This window comes from Trachemys scripta, chromosome 11 (genome assembly GCF_013100865.1).
Source record: "Trachemys scripta elegans isolate TJP31775 chromosome 11, CAS_Tse_1.0, whole genome shotgun sequence".
Taxonomy (NCBI): Eukaryota; Metazoa; Chordata; order Testudines; family Emydidae; genus Trachemys; species Trachemys scripta.
In genome coordinates this window covers 75,690,576-75,708,358 of record NC_048308.1, presented here as the reverse complement: position 1 = coordinate 75,708,358, position 17,783 = coordinate 75,690,576, and the positions used below count along the sequence as shown (strand labels likewise).

General features: G+C 45.7%; 1 protein-coding gene across 1 annotated transcript in view; it reads right to left on the bottom strand.

Annotated features, from left to right (window-relative positions):
• LOC117884761 (unconventional myosin-X-like) overlaps positions 1-17,783 on the bottom strand; it is a 257,754-nt gene that overhangs the window by 200,299 nt on the left and 39,672 nt on the right. The window contains exon 2 of the mRNA XM_034785520.1: positions 7,076-7,174. Coding sequence (XP_034641411.1) covers positions 7,076-7,174 — 99 coding nt within the window. The remainder of the gene's footprint in view (positions 1-7,075; positions 7,175-17,783) is intronic.

Below are 17,783 nucleotides of genomic sequence, written 5' to 3'. Positions count from 1 at the left end.
GGCTGGATGAATGGACTATAAGGTGGATAGAAAGCTGGCTAGATCGTCGGGCTCAACGGGTAGTGATCAACAGCTCCATGTCTAGTTGAGAGCCGGTTTCAAGTGGAGTGCCCCAGGGGTCGGTCCTGGGGCCGGTTTTGTTCCATATCTTCATTAATGATCTGGAGCATGGCGTGGACTGCACTCTCAGCAAGTTTGCAGATGACACTAAACTGGGAGGAGTGGTAGATACTCAGGATACAGAGAGACCTAGACAAATTAGAGGATTGGGCCAAAAGAAACCTGATGAGGTTCAACAAGGACAAATACAGAGTCCTGCACTTAGGACGGAAGAATCCCATTCGCTGCTATAGACTAGGGACCGAATGGCTAGGAAGCAGTTCTGCAGAAACGGACCTAGGGGTTACGATGGACGAGAAGCTGGATATGAGTCAACAGTGTGCCATGGTGCCAAGAAGGCTAACGGTATTTTGGACTGTATAAGTAGGAGCATTGCCAGCAGATCAAGGGATGTGATCATGCCCCTCTATTCTGCATTGGTGAGGCCTCATTTGGGTTACTGTGCCCAGTTTTGGGCCCCACACTACAAGAAGGATGTGGAAAAATTGGAGAGTCCAGCGGAGGGCAACAAACATGATTAGGGGGCTGGAGCACATGATTTATGAGGAGAGGCTGAGAGAACTGGGATTATTTAGTCTGCAGAAGAGAAGAATGAGTGGGGATTTGATAGCTGCTTTCAACTACCTGGAAGGGGGTTCCAAAGAGGATGGATCTGGACTGTTCTCAGTGGTGGCAGATGACAGAACAAGGAGCAATGGTCTCAAGTTGCAGTGGGGGAGGTTTAGGTTGGATATTAGGAAAAACTTTTTCATGAGGAGGGTGGTGAAGCACTGGAATGAGTTACCCAGGGAGGTGGTGGAATCTCCTTCCTTAGAGGTTTTTAAGGTCAGGCTTGAGAAAGCCCTGGCTGGGATGATTTAGCTGGGGTTGGTCCTGCTTTGAGCAGGGGGTTGGACTAGATACCTCCTGAGGTCCCTTCCAACCCTGATAGTCTATGATCCTATGATTCTATGATCACCCCCTATGCCTCAGCACCCCAGGGACCCATCATCCATTCCAGTGGCCAGGCTGAGCAATCGCAGGAGACACCCTGCAGCCCACTGCATGTGTGAGAAGGGAGGCGCCAGGCATGAATGTCCTGAGAGATGTCTGACCCTTGCCAGCCCTGATATCAGATCCTAAATAGATACAGATTATGGGGAAATGAATTTGACAGGAAGCAGGATTGTTATTCACTGAGAAAAGTTAAAAATAAATAAATAACCACACAACCTAGAAAGTGACTAAGAGGAAAGTCTCTTCAGACAATCAGCTGTCAGTAAAATTATTTTTTACAGAGCCCAAAAACAAACTTAGTTCTTCACATAGTCCTGTAGAAAGTCAAAGTCCCTGACACAAAGCTCTTGCTTCGGGTCTGATATTACCTGGGACACAATGAGATGGTCACAGACAATAAGGACGAAGAGATGAAGTAGCATTAAAATCACTCAGTGATTCAGTATGAGCATTAGCCTTCAGAAGAAAACAAAATATCCATAAATCTGAACACTGCTGAGACTGCTGCATGTAACAGAAAAGTCAGGTTAGGGGAGGTTTTGGTTTGCTTGCTTCTTGTAGGCAAATGTTAGAAGGGATGATTTAAAGTATGAGGTCATGAATTTTAGGGAGGGGTAACCAGAAAGGACTACTATGTCATCTAGTCTGACTTCCTGCGTAGAACAGGCCACAGAATTTCACCCAGGAACTGCTGCAGCGAGTCCACTATCTGGTGCCTGAACAAGAGTCTCTCCCTTAGAAAAGCATCCAGGATTGATTTCAAGATTTCAAATAATGGAGAATCTACAACATTCCTTGGTAATCTGGTCCAATGGCTAATTCCTTCATTTAAAAATATGCACCTTATTTCCAGTTTGAATTTGTCTAGGTTCAAATTCCACCCATTGGCTCACGTTCTGCCTGTTTGTTAAAGAGCCCTCCATTACCAGAAATGTTCTCCCCGTGTAAGTATTTATACACTGAGTAAATCACCATCTCTTAAACTTCTCTTTGTCAAGCTAAATAGATTGAGCTCCTTTAGCTTATCACTGTACAGCAGATTTTCCAGTCCCTGAATCATTCTTGTAGTGTGTTTCTGAACCCTTTCCAATTGTCCAACATCCTTCCTGAAGGGTGGACACTGCAACTGGACACTATCCAGTAGTAGTCTCACTGATGCTGTCTAGACCAGGGATTCTCAAACTGGGGGTCGGGACCCCTCAGGGGGTCGCAAGGTTATTACATGGGGGGTCATGGACTGTCAGCCTCCCCCCCAAACGCCATTTTGCCTCCAGCATGTATAATGGTGTTAAATATATAAAAAAGGGGTTTTAATTTATAAGGGGGGGGTCACACTCAGAGGCTTGCTATGTGAAAGGGGTCACCAGTAAAAAAGTTTGAGAGCCACTGGTCTAGATGTATATGAAAGACATATATGGTCCCACACATCACACTCTTCAAAGTTACAGTAGTGGTAACAGCCTAACACTGACCACTGACACAGGAGAAATCCTTCAGAAACGGTGACAGCATTTCAGTGATCTTTTGACCGCACCGTCCAACATCACAGATGAGGCATTAAGAAGAGTAGTGGGTCAGCCAACATGGACACAGTCCTGTTCTTTGGCAAAGTCAGCACTGCAATCAGTGTGAAAAACTGCAGGTCCCCCAGATCTGATGGTATTTCTGCAAAATATTCAAGTATGGAGGTGAGCTCCTGAAAAGGCAACTGCATGTACTATTGGGTACTAAAGACATACCACAAGACTTCAAAGATGTCACTATATAAAAAAGGAAAGGTGAAAAGTCTGATTATGGTAACTATCGAGGTATCCCATTACTCTCTATCGCTGGAAAGGTTCTGACTAGAGTACTCTTTGTTTGTCTGCTATGCAACATTGCTAATAGAGTGCTACCAGAGTTGCAATATGGTTGTAAGCCAACACATAGAGCAGCAGACATGTGTGACGCTCTGTATCTCAGGGGAACACCCTACACCCCCATGTTCATCCCTATAATATGACTATGTGGTATCCAATGCAAAGTGTGTCATATCGGGTGTCTTCGGAAGGCTCATGATGCACTGAGCATTGTTGTTACAGTAATGCTATAGGTTATAATTTCATGTATGTAGTTATGAGGCTGAAAATTCATCTTCATGGCTTAAAATAAGCCCAGGCAAAAACGCTCCAAGAGCAGAGAGGCAGTTCACACCTCATCAGGGCAGTATGGGACAAACCCAGCCCTGCCTCACAGGAACAAAGGACGCTGGCCAAGGCAGCAACAAAAGGATCTACCTGTTGACTCTTGAGTGAGTCACCCTCGCCCCCCTTCCTTTGGCCAGTTTGGGACTGCAATGCGGTAATGCTCACCTGACTCTGAAGTGGGGGGGTAAAGCCAAGAGAGAAGAAAGAACATAATAAAAGGGAGAGACTTTGCCATGCTCTTCCTCTCTTCCACCAAGCGACTGAAGCGCTGGTCAAAGGGGAGAGCCTGGCTGAAGGGGAACCAGCCAGCCTGTGGTGAGAAGCATGTAACTTTGTAAGGGCACTGAAAGTGTTAAGCTCAGCTTAGAATGTGTTTTGCTTTTATTTCATGTGACGAAACCTGACTTGCTGTGCTTTGACTTATAATAACTATAAAGATAAATTTTAAGTGACTAAATCTGTTTGTTTATTCTACCTGAAGTAGCGTGTTTGGTTTGAAGCGTGTCAGAGACTCTCCTTGGGAGAACAAGTCTGGTACATATCAATTTCTTTGTTAAACTGATGAACTCATATAAGCTTGCAGTGTCCAGCTGGCATAACTGGACACTGCAAGACGGAGGTTCCTAGGGTTGTGTCTGGAACCGGAGATATTGGCTAGTGTCATTCGGTTGCAGGTATCTGGGAGCAGCTTACATGCCAGAGGCTGTGTGTGAACAGCCCAGGAGTGGGGTTCTCACAGCAGAGCAGGGTCAGGCTGGCTCCCAGAGTCAAGGATTGGAGTGACCGAGCAGATCACTGGTCCAGATAACACCAGAAGGGAACATCACAACATGATATTTGTAACCCATTAGATGCAGGAGAAATGCAGAGAACAGCAACATGACATTTACGCTGTCTTTATTGACCTAGTTTTATTAACACTGTCGGAGCAAACCTGGGCTTTGACAATTGTAACGTAAGTTTGGTTGTCCAGAAAAATTCATCAACATTCTGAGGCAATTTCATGATGGAATGCTTGGATAAGTCTGCATAGATGGTGTTCTGTCTGACCCATTTACTATTACTAAAGGTATTACGCAGGGTTGCATAATTGGTCCACTCTTGTTTAATCTCTTCTATGTAGCTATGCTTGATGATGCTACAAGAGACCTGAATGCCGGTATCAGGATACATTTCCAATCCTCTGGAAAATTATTGAATCTGAACAGGCTGCAATCTCCCACAACGATCTTCACAGCAATTGTTCATGAGCTGCTGTAAGCCGATTACTGTGCTCTAGAGGCACATACTCTAGAAGATACACAATTGATTATGGACAGATTCACACTGTCTGCAGAAAGGTATGAGCTGACAAGCAATCTGAAAAAGACAGAGGTCATGTATCAACCTGCACCAGGGAGACCCTACGTGAAACCAAAAGTCACCATTAGCAACACACAGCTGAATGCTGTTATGGACTTCAGCTATCTTGGTAGTATATTGTTGAATGATGTTACCATAGATAAGGAGCTGACAAGTCTTATCAACAAAGCCAGTTCATCATTTGGCAGACTATCAGGCAGAGTCTGGCAGCAACATGGTATTAAGCTTCAAAATCAAGTTAAAAGTCTATAAAGCAGTTATGCTGTCCAACTTGTTGTATGAGTGAGTGAGAGATCTGGACCTGCTACAGGCATCACATTAAGCTTCCAGATAAGTTCCATTTACAACATCTGCATGCCATACTCTGCATCAAGTGGCAGGATAAAACCATCACTAACGAGGTTCTGGAATGTAGATGCCCCACAGGGATTGAAGCCATGTTTATCGCATCACAGTTAGGCTGAGCTGGTCATGTGTTGAGGATGGAGGACACCAGAATGGCCAAAGCAGTTGCCATATGGTGAACTGAAAGTGGGCAACTGCATATGAAGCAGCCAGAAGAAACGCTTCAAGGATACGCTGAAGCATAACTTAAAACAGTGCAAGTGACATTGACAGCTGGAAGTTGTCAGTACCAGACAGATCAGGCTGGCAAGCAATAGTCAACGATGGGGTTACCCAATTCAAGATTAACTGCCAGATGGATCTTGAGGCACAGAGGCCGAGTCATAAACAGCAGCAGACTCAGCAGGCACAGACTGTAATCTCTTCCTCCACGTTAAGCTACCTGTGCACGTCACATGGAAAGGGCTGCCACTTGCACATTGGTCCTGTTAGCCACAACCATACTCACAACACATCATCTTTAGTCATGAAGGACAAGAAGAAACAATGCAGAGGTAACACCTCTGATGTTGAGGTCAGACTAGATGACCTCATGGTACCTTCTAGCCTTAAAACCTATTGGGGGCAGGAGCCCACCTCTCTACTCCTACTCAGTATTCTCCTATTTATACATCCAAGGACTGCATTAGCCATATAAGCCACAGCATCACACTGGGAGCCTTTGGTTATCTACTGTAACCCCTGATGGGTTTTTTTTTTCCAGAAGTGATTAATGGATTTTGGGAGGGCTTTCCAAACATAGGGGCAGCATGCAAGCCAGCACACGGTAGAAAAGGGACAGGAAATGAAGATGCAATGGCCAGGAAAACAGTACTTATTACTTTATTCATTGGCTGCAGCATTGCCTGGGAAGCTGGATTCGTCACATGGGAAAATCAGGTGATTTTCATTAATGAGATGGGGAGACAAGCTGACAGTGAGCCATGCTTAAAGAGTCTTAAGTAAAAACAGTCCACATGGCTGCACAGATGACAATTAGAGAGCAGAGCACCACAGACAACAACATTGTAGGGATACCAATGACCTAACTAATTCCCTCGCAGGCAGGGTCCCAAGCAATAGAATCACAGGGTTAGAATGAACTGCAAAGGTCATCTAATCTAACCCCCCAATACACCTTCAGGCCAATACACAGCAATCAGGTTCAAGAAACAGGTGGCCACAACCTATACTAAAAACACCCTAAAGCAACCTGGGCCTGCAGGAAGGGCTATTGAGTGAATGGAAGAGGAGGGAATCAGGTACCTATAGTATGCCCCCATGGTTTCAGAGGTGGGCTAGGACTTTTCAAAAACTTTGCCATGATTTTCACAACTTGCGATCTTGCTGGTCTTGTCCCCAGCGTCCCTCGTGACCTTTTCCAAAACGTGTCTTGACAATCCTCCATCCCTAACTACAGAATACAGTGCTGCTAGGTGTGGGGTATTTGGAAGACAGTGTTGCAAGATGTGAAACTGAAATATGTTGGTGTGATGGTTTCCAGTCTCTGAGAGGTAAGTCAGGCATCTCATAGCAGTTTAAAGGGACACAATAAATTTGAAATCTAGTCAATTTCAAAAAATGAGTGAAAGTAGTTTCAAATATTTAAATCCACATACACACCACCCCCCCCACCAATTTGGTTTTACAGTTGCATGTTCCCGTTTTTTAAAACTGTTTTTCCCCCCGTTGCTGTGAGACACTCCCACACAAACAATTGGGGAAACTGTCTAACAGCCTATACAGCAGAATCCGTGAGAGTGATTACACACAAAGTCAGCGATAACAGAGAGAGAGAGAGAGCGCGCGCGAGTGAACGCACTTCTAACCTCTGTCAGTTGCAGTGATCTCAGGTGTTACAACAGCAGCAGTGGAACATTTTTCAGACTCAAGTGTTATACTGAAGTTTACGGTTTCCATTTAACATAAGGAAATCATCTAAGACCAGGCGATTTTGACCTGTAGCTTTTCTCAGCTGTAACACCAGCCAGAGCCTCTTGCAAACCTTGATTTCCAATTACACTCACCTCTCCATAATCTGTTGTGAAGAGCACCAACCCATCATTGCATGAGCCAACAGTGCACGGCTGCAGCTGATCTTGCTCCCGTAGCCACACCCGGGTGCCCTGCAATTAAATATTGCCCATTAGAAACAACACAAGATTCAAGTCACTTTCCACTGTACCTTGCACCAGCTGCTCCCACATTTGTGTGTGAGCACTCAAAAGGGACACCCATCCCTAGTTTCCCAAAGGAACTACTGAAACCGCTTTCCATGTGCAAGGTCACAGCTCTGTGTGTGTCACAGACAGAGGTCACAGTTCTATCTCCCCTTGAGATGGAAGGTGAACCCGCTTCTCCGCCTCTGCTCAGCATCCAAGCAGGGCATGGGGAGAAGAAGGCCCATAATAAGGTAACTATAAAGAGCATTACAGCATGGCTGCCTCCATGAGACACTTACCAGGGCTTGTCTGAGTGTGATCAGCGAAGTAAAAGGTGGAAAAGCATTTGATACACTGTTAAGTCAAGCTAGAAAGATCTAGGCTATTACTTTTGAAATGTGGCATCTGATTTTGAAATCCCAATTTGAGACATATGAGGTGTTCAGCACCTCTGAAAACTAGGCCTAGGTGTTTTTGTTTTTTGTCTGTCTCTGCGGCTGCCTGATTGCATACTTCCAGTTCCAAATGAGGTATGTGGTTGACTGGTCAGTTCATAACACTGAGGTTCTACTGTAAATTCTAAATAGGGGAAGCATATGGGGTAGGGAAAGGTGGCTACTGAATTAACCGTGAACCTGAATAGTCAGCACCTTATTATCAGTTATTTGTGTTTAAATTAAATTAATTTAATAAGTCTCAGACTTTTCCATGCCATGTATCTCTCTGGCATTCCATCACCCTGCCCTCTAGGCCCAGGACATGCTCCCCTCCCCAACAACCAATCACACCACCCTCTATGTCCATGACACTCCTGCCACCCCATCCCATCACATTGCCCTTGGTCTGGGAAGCTCTCCTCACCATCCTATCCTCATCTACCAGGTGACCTCTCCCCCCACCATGTAACCCTCCTATGAAAAACAAAACCTATATAAAGCTATGTTGAGAATGTTACTGTAGTGAGGCGGTATGGCCGCCCTCCGAGCCAGAGTGGAGGAACCACCCTCCCTGCCCAAGTGGGCGGAGCCAGGACTGCCTCGCCCTCCCACTGGAAATACGTGACGGGAACAGGAAGTATAAAGGGCGGGGCAGAGACACAGAGGGAGGCAGATGGATCCCGCTAGCTCCCAGCCGCTGACCCTGCTGCTGAGACCAGATGACCCTGCCCATCAGGGAACTTACCTCTGCCACGGACCTGCCAGGACTGCCCTGGGCCACCTACCCAGAGGAGGCAGATGACACCCTGCTAACCCAGGTACACCCCGAGGGGAGGAGAGGGGAGGGAGTGGTGGAGGGACAGCTGACCTTAGTCTGACTGCAGCTTTGCCAGAGACACAGTCAGCGTGTTGCGGCTGGAATCACCGCTGACCCACTGGCAGACCACTCTGCCACGGTTAGGGCCCTGGGACGGGGTCCGGTGGAGCATGGTGGGCCCGGACCTCACCTGCCGCCCCCCACCACACACACACACACACACATCCCCGAGAGGCAGCCTCCCCTCATCAGGTCCAGTGGCCTGTGCTCATTGGTTGTCTGATGGAGCTAGGACACCCAAGCCCTGACTAGAGACCAGAGCTCATTAAATGCTGGGTTTTCTCTGGCTGTGTTACAAGTGTCGAGGACTACTTGACTACTGGGTCTGCTCTGGCTCTGCAACAAGAGACTAGGGCCAGTTGGCTACAGCATTTGCCCACTTCCTGCTTAAAGGGCCCTAGGGCTATAACCCATTGACTGTTCATAGAATCATAGAATATCAGGGTTGGAAGGGACCTCAGGAGGTATCTAGTCCAACCCCCTGCTCAAAGCAGGACCAACCTCAACTAAATCATCTCAGCCAGGGCTTTGTCAAGCCTGATCTTAAAAACCTCTAAGGAGGGAGATTGCACCACCTCCCTGGGTAACCCATTCCAGTGCTTCACCACCCTCCTCGTGAAATAGTGTTTCCTAATATCCAACTTAAACCTCCCCCACTGCAACTTGAGACCATTGCTCCTTGTTCTGTCATCTGCTACCACTGAAAACAGCCTAGATCCATCCTCTTTGGAACCCCCTTCCAGGTAGTTGAAAGCAGCTATCAAATCCCCACTCATTCTTCTCTTCTGCAGACTAAACAATCCCAGTTCCCTCAGCCTCTCCTCATAAGTCATGTGCTCCAGCTCTCTAATAATTTTTGTTGCCCTCCGCTGGATTCTTTCCAGTTTTTCCACATCCTTCTTGTAGTGTGGGGCCCAAAACTGGACACAGTACTCCAGATGAGGCCTCACCAATGTCAAATAGAGGAGAACGATCACGTCCCTCGATCTGCTGGCAATGCTCCTACTTATACAGTCCAAAATGCTGTTAGCCTTCTTGGCAACCATGGCACACTGTTGACTCATATCCAGCTTCTCGTCCATCGTAACCCCTAGGTCCTTTTCTGCAGAACTGCTGCCTTGCGACTCGGACCCTAGTCTATAGCAGCGAATGGGATTCTTCTGTCCTAAGTGCAGGACTCTGGATTTGTCCTTGTTGAACCTCATCAGATTTCTTTTGGCCAAATCCTCTAATTTGTCTAGGTCCCTCTGATTCCTATCCCTACCCTCCAGCGTATCTACCACTCCTCCTAGTTTAGTGTCATCTGCAAACTTGCTGAGGGTGCAATCCACACCATCCTCCAGATCATTAATGAAGATATTGAACAAAACCGGCCCCAGGACCGACCCTTGGGGCACTCCGCTTGATACTGGCTGCCAACTAGACATGGAGACATTGATCACTACCTGTTGAGCCCGACGATCTAGCCAGCTTTCTATCCACCTTATAATCTATTCATCCAGCCCATACTTCTTTATCTTGCCAGCAAGAATACTGTGGGAGACCATATCAAAAGCTTTGCTAAAGTCAAGGAATAACACGTCCACTGCTTTCCCCTCATTCACAGAGCCAGTTATCTCATCATAGAAGGGAATCAGGTTAGTCAGGCATGACTTGCCCATGGTGAATCCATGTTGACTATTCCTGATCACTTTCCTCTCCTCCAAGTGCTTCAAAATTGATTCCTTGTGGACCTGCTCCATGATTTTTCCAGGGACTGAGGTGAGGCTGACTGGCCCGTAGTTCCCCAGATCCTCCTTCTTCCCTCTTTTAAAGATGGACACTACATTAGCCTTTTTCCAGTCATCCAGGGCCTCACCCGATCACCACGAGTTTTCAAAGATAATGGCCAATGGCTCTGCAATCACATCCACCAACTCCTTTAGCACCTTCGGATGCAGCGCATCTGGCCCCATGGACTTGTGCTCATCCAGTTTTTCTAAATAGTCCTGAACCACTTCTTTCTCCACAGAGGGCTGTTCACCTCCTCCCCATACTGTGCTGCCCAGTGCAGAAGTCTGGGAGCTGACCTTATTCGTCTTGGGGCAAGACATACTGACTCCTGGGAGAACCTGCTCCCGCATAACTGGCCGAAGCTAGCTGCCTATCTGGGAACTCAACCCCGTTAGGCCCATTGGGATACTAACGCCAAAGTGCTAATTTCCCCAATACTAGGCTGAGATCCCGACGACGCAGTGAGGCGGGGTAGCGTCCCTCCGACCCAAAGGGGGAGGGACGACCACCACTTGACTACAGTTACATTTGCATGGTTAATCACTTTACAGTCAGCACATACCAGGGTTAAGGTTGCTCATGCCTTTACAGTGCCCCCAGCCCCATGAGTCTACACAATTATGACACAAGCTTTACTTACATGATCATATATTATTAATAATATCCTCTCATCAGAACATATTCTACAGCTTTAGATACCCAAATGTACCATTTATATAACTTTTTTCCCCAATTTTTGCATACTTGTCTTCATTGTCACAACAGATCAGCGTTTCTGGACTGACACTTTATATGATAGGCTCTTATTTCCTAAAGGTCTGTATTTTAACATTTCAGTCAACAGCTACAATTGCTTTACAAACAGCACTTCATGGAACAAAACAGTTAACTGTAAAGTTGGCTTAGCTGCAAATTTGGGTGACTTATATATGCCAAAAATTCTTGCTATTCCTCTTTGTTTTTATGCTTAATCTATAATATACTGTATAACCGCTTACTGTACAATTTTCATATAAATTACTATAATGGACTCTTTGTCTGGCACACACAGAATAGTGGACCGAAGTGGAAGGTGCTATTCACCTGCACCTAAAGTCATAGAAACAAGTTTGAAGTTATTTCTTAAATAAAAGAACAAAGACTTATCATAATGCATACACATAAGCAGGCAGAGTTAAAATTAACCATAGTGTCTTACCAAAGTGTCTTTTTTTTTTTAATGGAACATCTGAGGAGTTTCCAAAAGCAAAAAGTTAATGAAAATAAATTCCATAGTGTGAAAGCATTTGACTACCTGCAAGCAGAATGATGAATCCCACGCACCTTAACAGGTTTGCAGGAGAGAGCCCTTCTCTTCCTGTCTTGCACATATTAGTTGTGGAGTTTAAACCACATAAAATGCACAGGAAAGGAGGGCTTCTGCAAAGCTCCCCATTATTCACTGCACACTTTCACTAAATTTTTCATGACAGAGCTTGAAGTTCTTAAGCTAAGTGTACAAAATGTACTGTATACATGGAGTGCTATTTCCAATGAGTTATAACGTAGAGAAGTCAAAGCATTTTTCTGGAACACTCTCTTATTCCCCGGCTGAATTTCAGCATTGTACCCCAGCTGTTTCAGAGATACAGCTGTTTAAAATAAAAAGTTGCATGAATTATTCTTTTAATATTGGGGAAATTAGTACACACACACACACACACACACACCTCCTTACGTTAAACAATCCCTGAACTATTTTTACTCACCTTGCAGAAAAAGATAACTCAATTTGTGGCAGAGGCCAAACCTTAGAAAGTCCCCTTTTAATATAAAAAATTGTGAGAAGCAATGAGCACTGAAAAGAGTGGGTTAGAATGGAAACCCTCGGACAAACTCAGCAAAACTGATCATTACCACTCATGTTATGAAATAAAAATAAAAATTGACAACTATTTAGCAAAGCACATGCTTAAATACTGGGAGATAACCTCTCTTCCTAGGGTTTTATTCACCATAACCATAGCATCTGAGTGCCTTCCATGTAAATGAATCAATAGCAAAGTCCTTAGTGGACTTTATGAAGACTCTGGCTCTCCTCCCTTTTGAGGGTAAAAACTCTACTTGTGCACATGCTTAAGTGTTTTCCTGAATCAGGGCCCTGAAATATATCCACTTACTAAAACCTTGGTTAGCTCAGAATTAAGGATGTTCAGTGGTATTTCATGCCTTTCCAGAATGAAAAGTTCAGCAAAACTCAAACCTCTGAAAACCAGAAAATAACTAGTTAAGGTACGCACCAATGCAACCTTAACTCTGCCCCACTGGAACTTGCAATAACCACTGGGAATTATCTGCATGCAGTCCAGCTGCATTCAGTGTTGGGTGTAGCTGTACTGAATGGTGTAGGGATTAGCTGGAATTGTTTGACAGAGCTGTGATTGTGATCTGGGCAGCCCTAGACAGTCTTGGTCTTCTTTTAATAATGTTTTCAATATTGACTCCCCCAAGGGGCAGTGGGTGCCATGCACTAGCTGAGATAAATACTGAGCGACTGATTTCAGTTGGGAGACAATCAGAGCCATGATTTGAGCCTGTGTGCAAAAAATATTGGCAGAATGTGGATTTTCTGAAATGCTGGTATTTTTGTGGAGGGTTGGAGGGTGCTGTATCTCATAGGAACCCTGGAGTGGAAGGGGCCTCCTGAGTCTTGGAGTCCAGTCCCCAGCTATCACAGGAAATGCCATCATATAATCCTGTTCATAAATGTATCAAGCTCCATCTTAAAATAGGTTGCTTGCTCAAATTACACCAAATCTGGGTCACTAAACCTACACTGAATCCCCATGCGGAACAGCAAATTTCAAGGTAATCCACATAAGCATATGAATTTTAGTTAGAGCACTTAGTAGAGCCATCCTTTAAACAGAAAAGAGTTCTCAACCTTAACTACAGCAGAGCTGGTGGTCCACTATGCGGTGTAGAATCTTAAATAGCTCAAACAATCTCTCTCAAAACACTCCTGAATTTAGCAGAACAGTTTGCATAGAATCATAGAATATCAGGGTTGGAAGGGACCTCAGGAGGTCATTTTGTCAAACCCCCTGCTCAAAACAGGACCAATCCCCAACTAAATCATCCCAGCCAGAGCTCTGTCAAGCCTGACTTTAAAAACCTCTAAGGAAGGAGATTCCACCACCTCCCTAGGTAACCCATTCCAGTGCTTCACCACCCTCCTCGTGAAAAAGTTATTCCTAATATTCAACCTAAACCTCCCCCACTGCAACTTGAGACCATTACTCCTTGTTCTGGTCATCTGCTACCACTGAGAACAGTCTAGATCCATCCTCTTTGGAACCCCCTTCCAGGTAGTTGAAAGCAGCTATCAAATCCCCACTCATTCTTCTCTTCTGCAGACTAAACAATCCCAGTTCCCTCAGTCTCTCCTCATAAGTCATGTGCCCCAGCACCCTAATCATTTTTGTTGCCCTCCACTGGACTCTTTCCAGTTTTTCCACATCCTTCTTGTAGTGTGGGGCCCAAAACTGGACACAGTACTCAAGATGAGGCCTCACCAATGCCGAATAGAGGGGCACGATCACGTCCCTCGATCTGCTGGCAATGCTCCTACTTATACAGCCCAAAATGCCGTTAGCCTTCTTGGCAACCATGGCACACTGTTGACTCATATCCAGCTTCTCATCCACTGTAACACCTAGGTCCTTTTCTGCAGAACTGCTGCCTAGCCACTCGGTCCCCAGCCTGTAGCGGTGCATGGGATTCTTCTGTCCTAAGTGCAGCACTCTGCACTTGTCCTTGTTGAACCTCATCAGGTTTCTTTTGGCCAAATCCTCTAATTTGTCTAGGTCCCTCTGTATCTTATCCCTACCCTCCAAGCGTATCTACCACTCCTCCCAGTTTAGTGTCATCTACAAACTTGCTGAGGGTGCAGTCCACGCCGTCCTCCAGATCATTAATGAAGCTATTGAACAAAACCAGCCCCATCACCGACCTTTGGGGCACTCCGTTTGATACCGGCTGCCAACTAGACATAGAGTCATTGATCATTACCCGTTGAGCCCAATGATCTAGCCAGCTTTCTATCAACCTTATAGTCCATTCATGCAGTTCATACTTCTTTAACTTGCTGGCATAAAATACACACATTTGTGAAACATTTAAGTAAGTTTTATGGGCCATTCTATAGTTGTCTGGACAACTCTTTCCATGTGTCCTAGTCGATGAAGATCAGACAAGAACAGGAATGAGGAAGTGTCTTTTGGGGGAGGAGTGTTCCCAGCTGTGATTAAGTATTTATGGGGGGAATACCCAACATTAATGTTTAAGTAGAACCCCTGAATCTGCCCTGCCTGCCTTCCATCCAAGGAATAAAAGGTGGAAGAGAGAGGAAGCTGGGAGATAAATAGTGAGAAAAGCCCGATTATAGCTTATCGTTTATATTCTTGTACGCCCAGGAACCCCAGTCAAGGTTCAGGACCCCACTGTGCTCGTTGCTATACAGACAAGTAACACAGACAGCTGTTCCTGGCCCAGTGAGCTCAAAAGCTATGTCAGATAAAATGCAACAGGTGGACGAAACAGACAGATAAGATGGAGGTGGGTCGGGAGGATGAAGTAACAGTGGTGTGAACAGAGTTATGCAGCAATGCAGAAGTCTTAGTCCACCACTGGTCTAATGGGAGAGATTTGTAAACATCAAAGGAAAGGCAGGTTTCAAGAACAGATTTAGAGGAGACTAAGGCAGCAGCTTGACCACTCTGATAGGAGATTTTCCCAAGCACAAGGGAGCAACATGGGAGAAAGTGTGGAGGTACTGGAGGGAGAAATAGGACAGGTCAGTGATCAGGGCTGCCATCATTAACAGAGTAACGGTAGGGTTGACAATTTAAACTAGATCCGATAGACTGGGTGGGGCTACAGAGTGAAGGGCCTCAAATGCAAAGACCAGGAGGAGCTTGTGTTTGAGTGGTAGAGGACAGTGCCAGTGGAGTGACACAAAAATGGGGTGATGTGGTTGGAGCAGTGGAAGATGATAATGGCAGGAAAGTTATGAATGAACCTGAGGGGGCAATGTGGCTGACATGTAGGCCATGGAGCAGATTACAGGAGCTGAGGTACAAGATGATACCTGATCAAGAGCCAGACAGAAAAGGCTGCATCTTTAAATAGTATGTAAATAGAAGCGATAAGACTTGGACACAACCTGGCTACATGGGTAAAGCCAGAAGAACAAATCAGATTACAGGCCTGTATGTATAGGCAGATGGTGGTGTTTCCCATTGTCACAGAGAAATTAGAGAGAGGGGAGGGAAAATTTAAAAAAATCACTTTTCGCCATATTAAACTTAAGTTGCTATTTGGTCATCCAAGTGGAGATGTCAGAAAGACAACCTGAGACGCATCTTTGCATGGAGGTAACCAATCTTTGGCAGAGAGGTAGATTTGTGAGTCACCACCATTAAAATGGAATTTGTGAATCAGAGCATCTAGAGACAGAGCAGCAGAGCCAAGAATGCAGCTTTGGAGGACACCCTCTGACACAGGGAAAGAGAAGAAAGCTACAGTCAAAGGTCTCCCTTGGAGTGTATGTAGCAATCTGAAAGTGAGCATAGGCTAGCTGACCTATTGCCCCATGGACTTCAGAAAACCAGACTGACTCCCTTAGGGAACTAATGGGCTGGATCCCCTGGGAGGCTAATATGAGGGGGAAAGGAGTCCAGGAGAGCTGGCTGTATTTTAAAGAAGTGGGCGCAGGAACAAACCATCTTGATGTGGAGAAAGAATAGTAAATATGGCAGCCGACCAGCTTGGCTTAACAGTGAAATCTTCGGTGATCTTAAACTCAAAAAGGAAGCTTAGCAGAAGTGGAAACTTGGACAGATGACTAGGGAGGAGTATAAAAATATTGCTCAAGCATACAGGGGTGTAATCGGGAAGGCCAAAACAAAACTGGAGTTGCAGCTAACAAGGGATGTGAAGGGTAACAAGAAGAGTTTCTATGGGTATGTTAGCAACAAGAAAAAGGTCAGGGAAAGTGTGGGACCCTTACTGAAAGGGGGAGGCAACCTAGTGACAGGTGATGTGGAAAAAGCTGAAATACTCAATGCTTTTTGTGCCTCGGTCTTCACAGACAAGGGCAGCTCCCACACTGCTGCACTGGGCAGCACAGTATGGGGAGGAGGTGAGCAGCCTTCAGTGGTGAGAGAACAGGTTAAGGACTATTTAGAAAAGCTGGACATGCACAAGGCCATGGGTCCAGATCTAATGCATCCGAGGGTGCTGAGGGAATTGGCTGATGTGATTGCAGAGCCATTGGCCAGTATCTTTGAAAACTTGTGGCGATCGGGAGAGGTCCCGGATAATTGGAAAAAGGCAGATATAGTGCCCATCTTTAAAAAAGGGAAGGAGGAGAACCCGGGAAACTACAGACCGGTCAGTCTCACCTCAGTCTCTGGAAAAATCATGGAGCAGGTCCTCCAGGAAACCATTTTGAAGCACTTGGAGGACAGGAAAGTGATCAGGAACAGTCAACATGGATTCACCGAGGGCAAATCATGCCTGACCAACCTGATTGCCTTCTATGATGACATAACTGGCTCTGTGGATATGGGGAAAGAAGTGGATGTGATATACACCTCTACCCCGATATAACCCGATCCGATATAACACGAATTCGGATATAATGCAGTAAAGCAGCGTTCCGGTGGGTGGGGTTGCGCACTCCGGAGGATCAAAGCAAGTTCGATATAACACAGTTTCACCTATAAGGAAGTACGTTTTTTGGCTCCCGAGGACAGTGTTATATTGGGGTAGAGGTGTATATTGACTTTAGCAAAGCTTTTGATATGGTCTCCCACTGTATTTTTGCCAGCAAGTTAAAAAAGTATGGATTGAATGAATGGACTATAAAGTGGATAGAAAGCTGGCTAGACTGTTGGGCTCAATGGGTAGTTATCAATGGCTCGATGTCTAGTTGGCAGCCGGTGTCAAGCAGAGTACCGCAGGGGTCGGTCCTGGGGCTGGTTTTGTTCAACATCTTTATTAATGATCTGGATGATGGGATGGACTGCACCCTCAGCAGTTTGCAGATGTCACTAAACTGGGGAAGAGGTAGATACACTGGCGGGTAGGGATAGGGTCCAGAGTGACCTAGACAAATTGGAAGATTGGGCCAAAAAAAATCTGATAAGGTTCAACAAGGACAAGTGCAGAGTCCTGCACTTCGGATGGAAGAATCCCATGCACCACTACAGGCTGGGGACTGACTGGCTAAGAAGCAGTTCTGCATAAAAGGACCTGGGGATTACAGTGGATGAGAATCTGGATGAGAGTCAGCAGTGTGCCCTTGTTGCCAAGAAGGCCAATGGCATATTGGGCTGCATTAGTAGGAGCACTGCCAGCAGATTGAGGAAAGTAATTATTCCCCTCTATTCGGCACTGGTGAGGCCACATCTGGAGTACTGCATCCAGTTTTGGGCCCCCCATT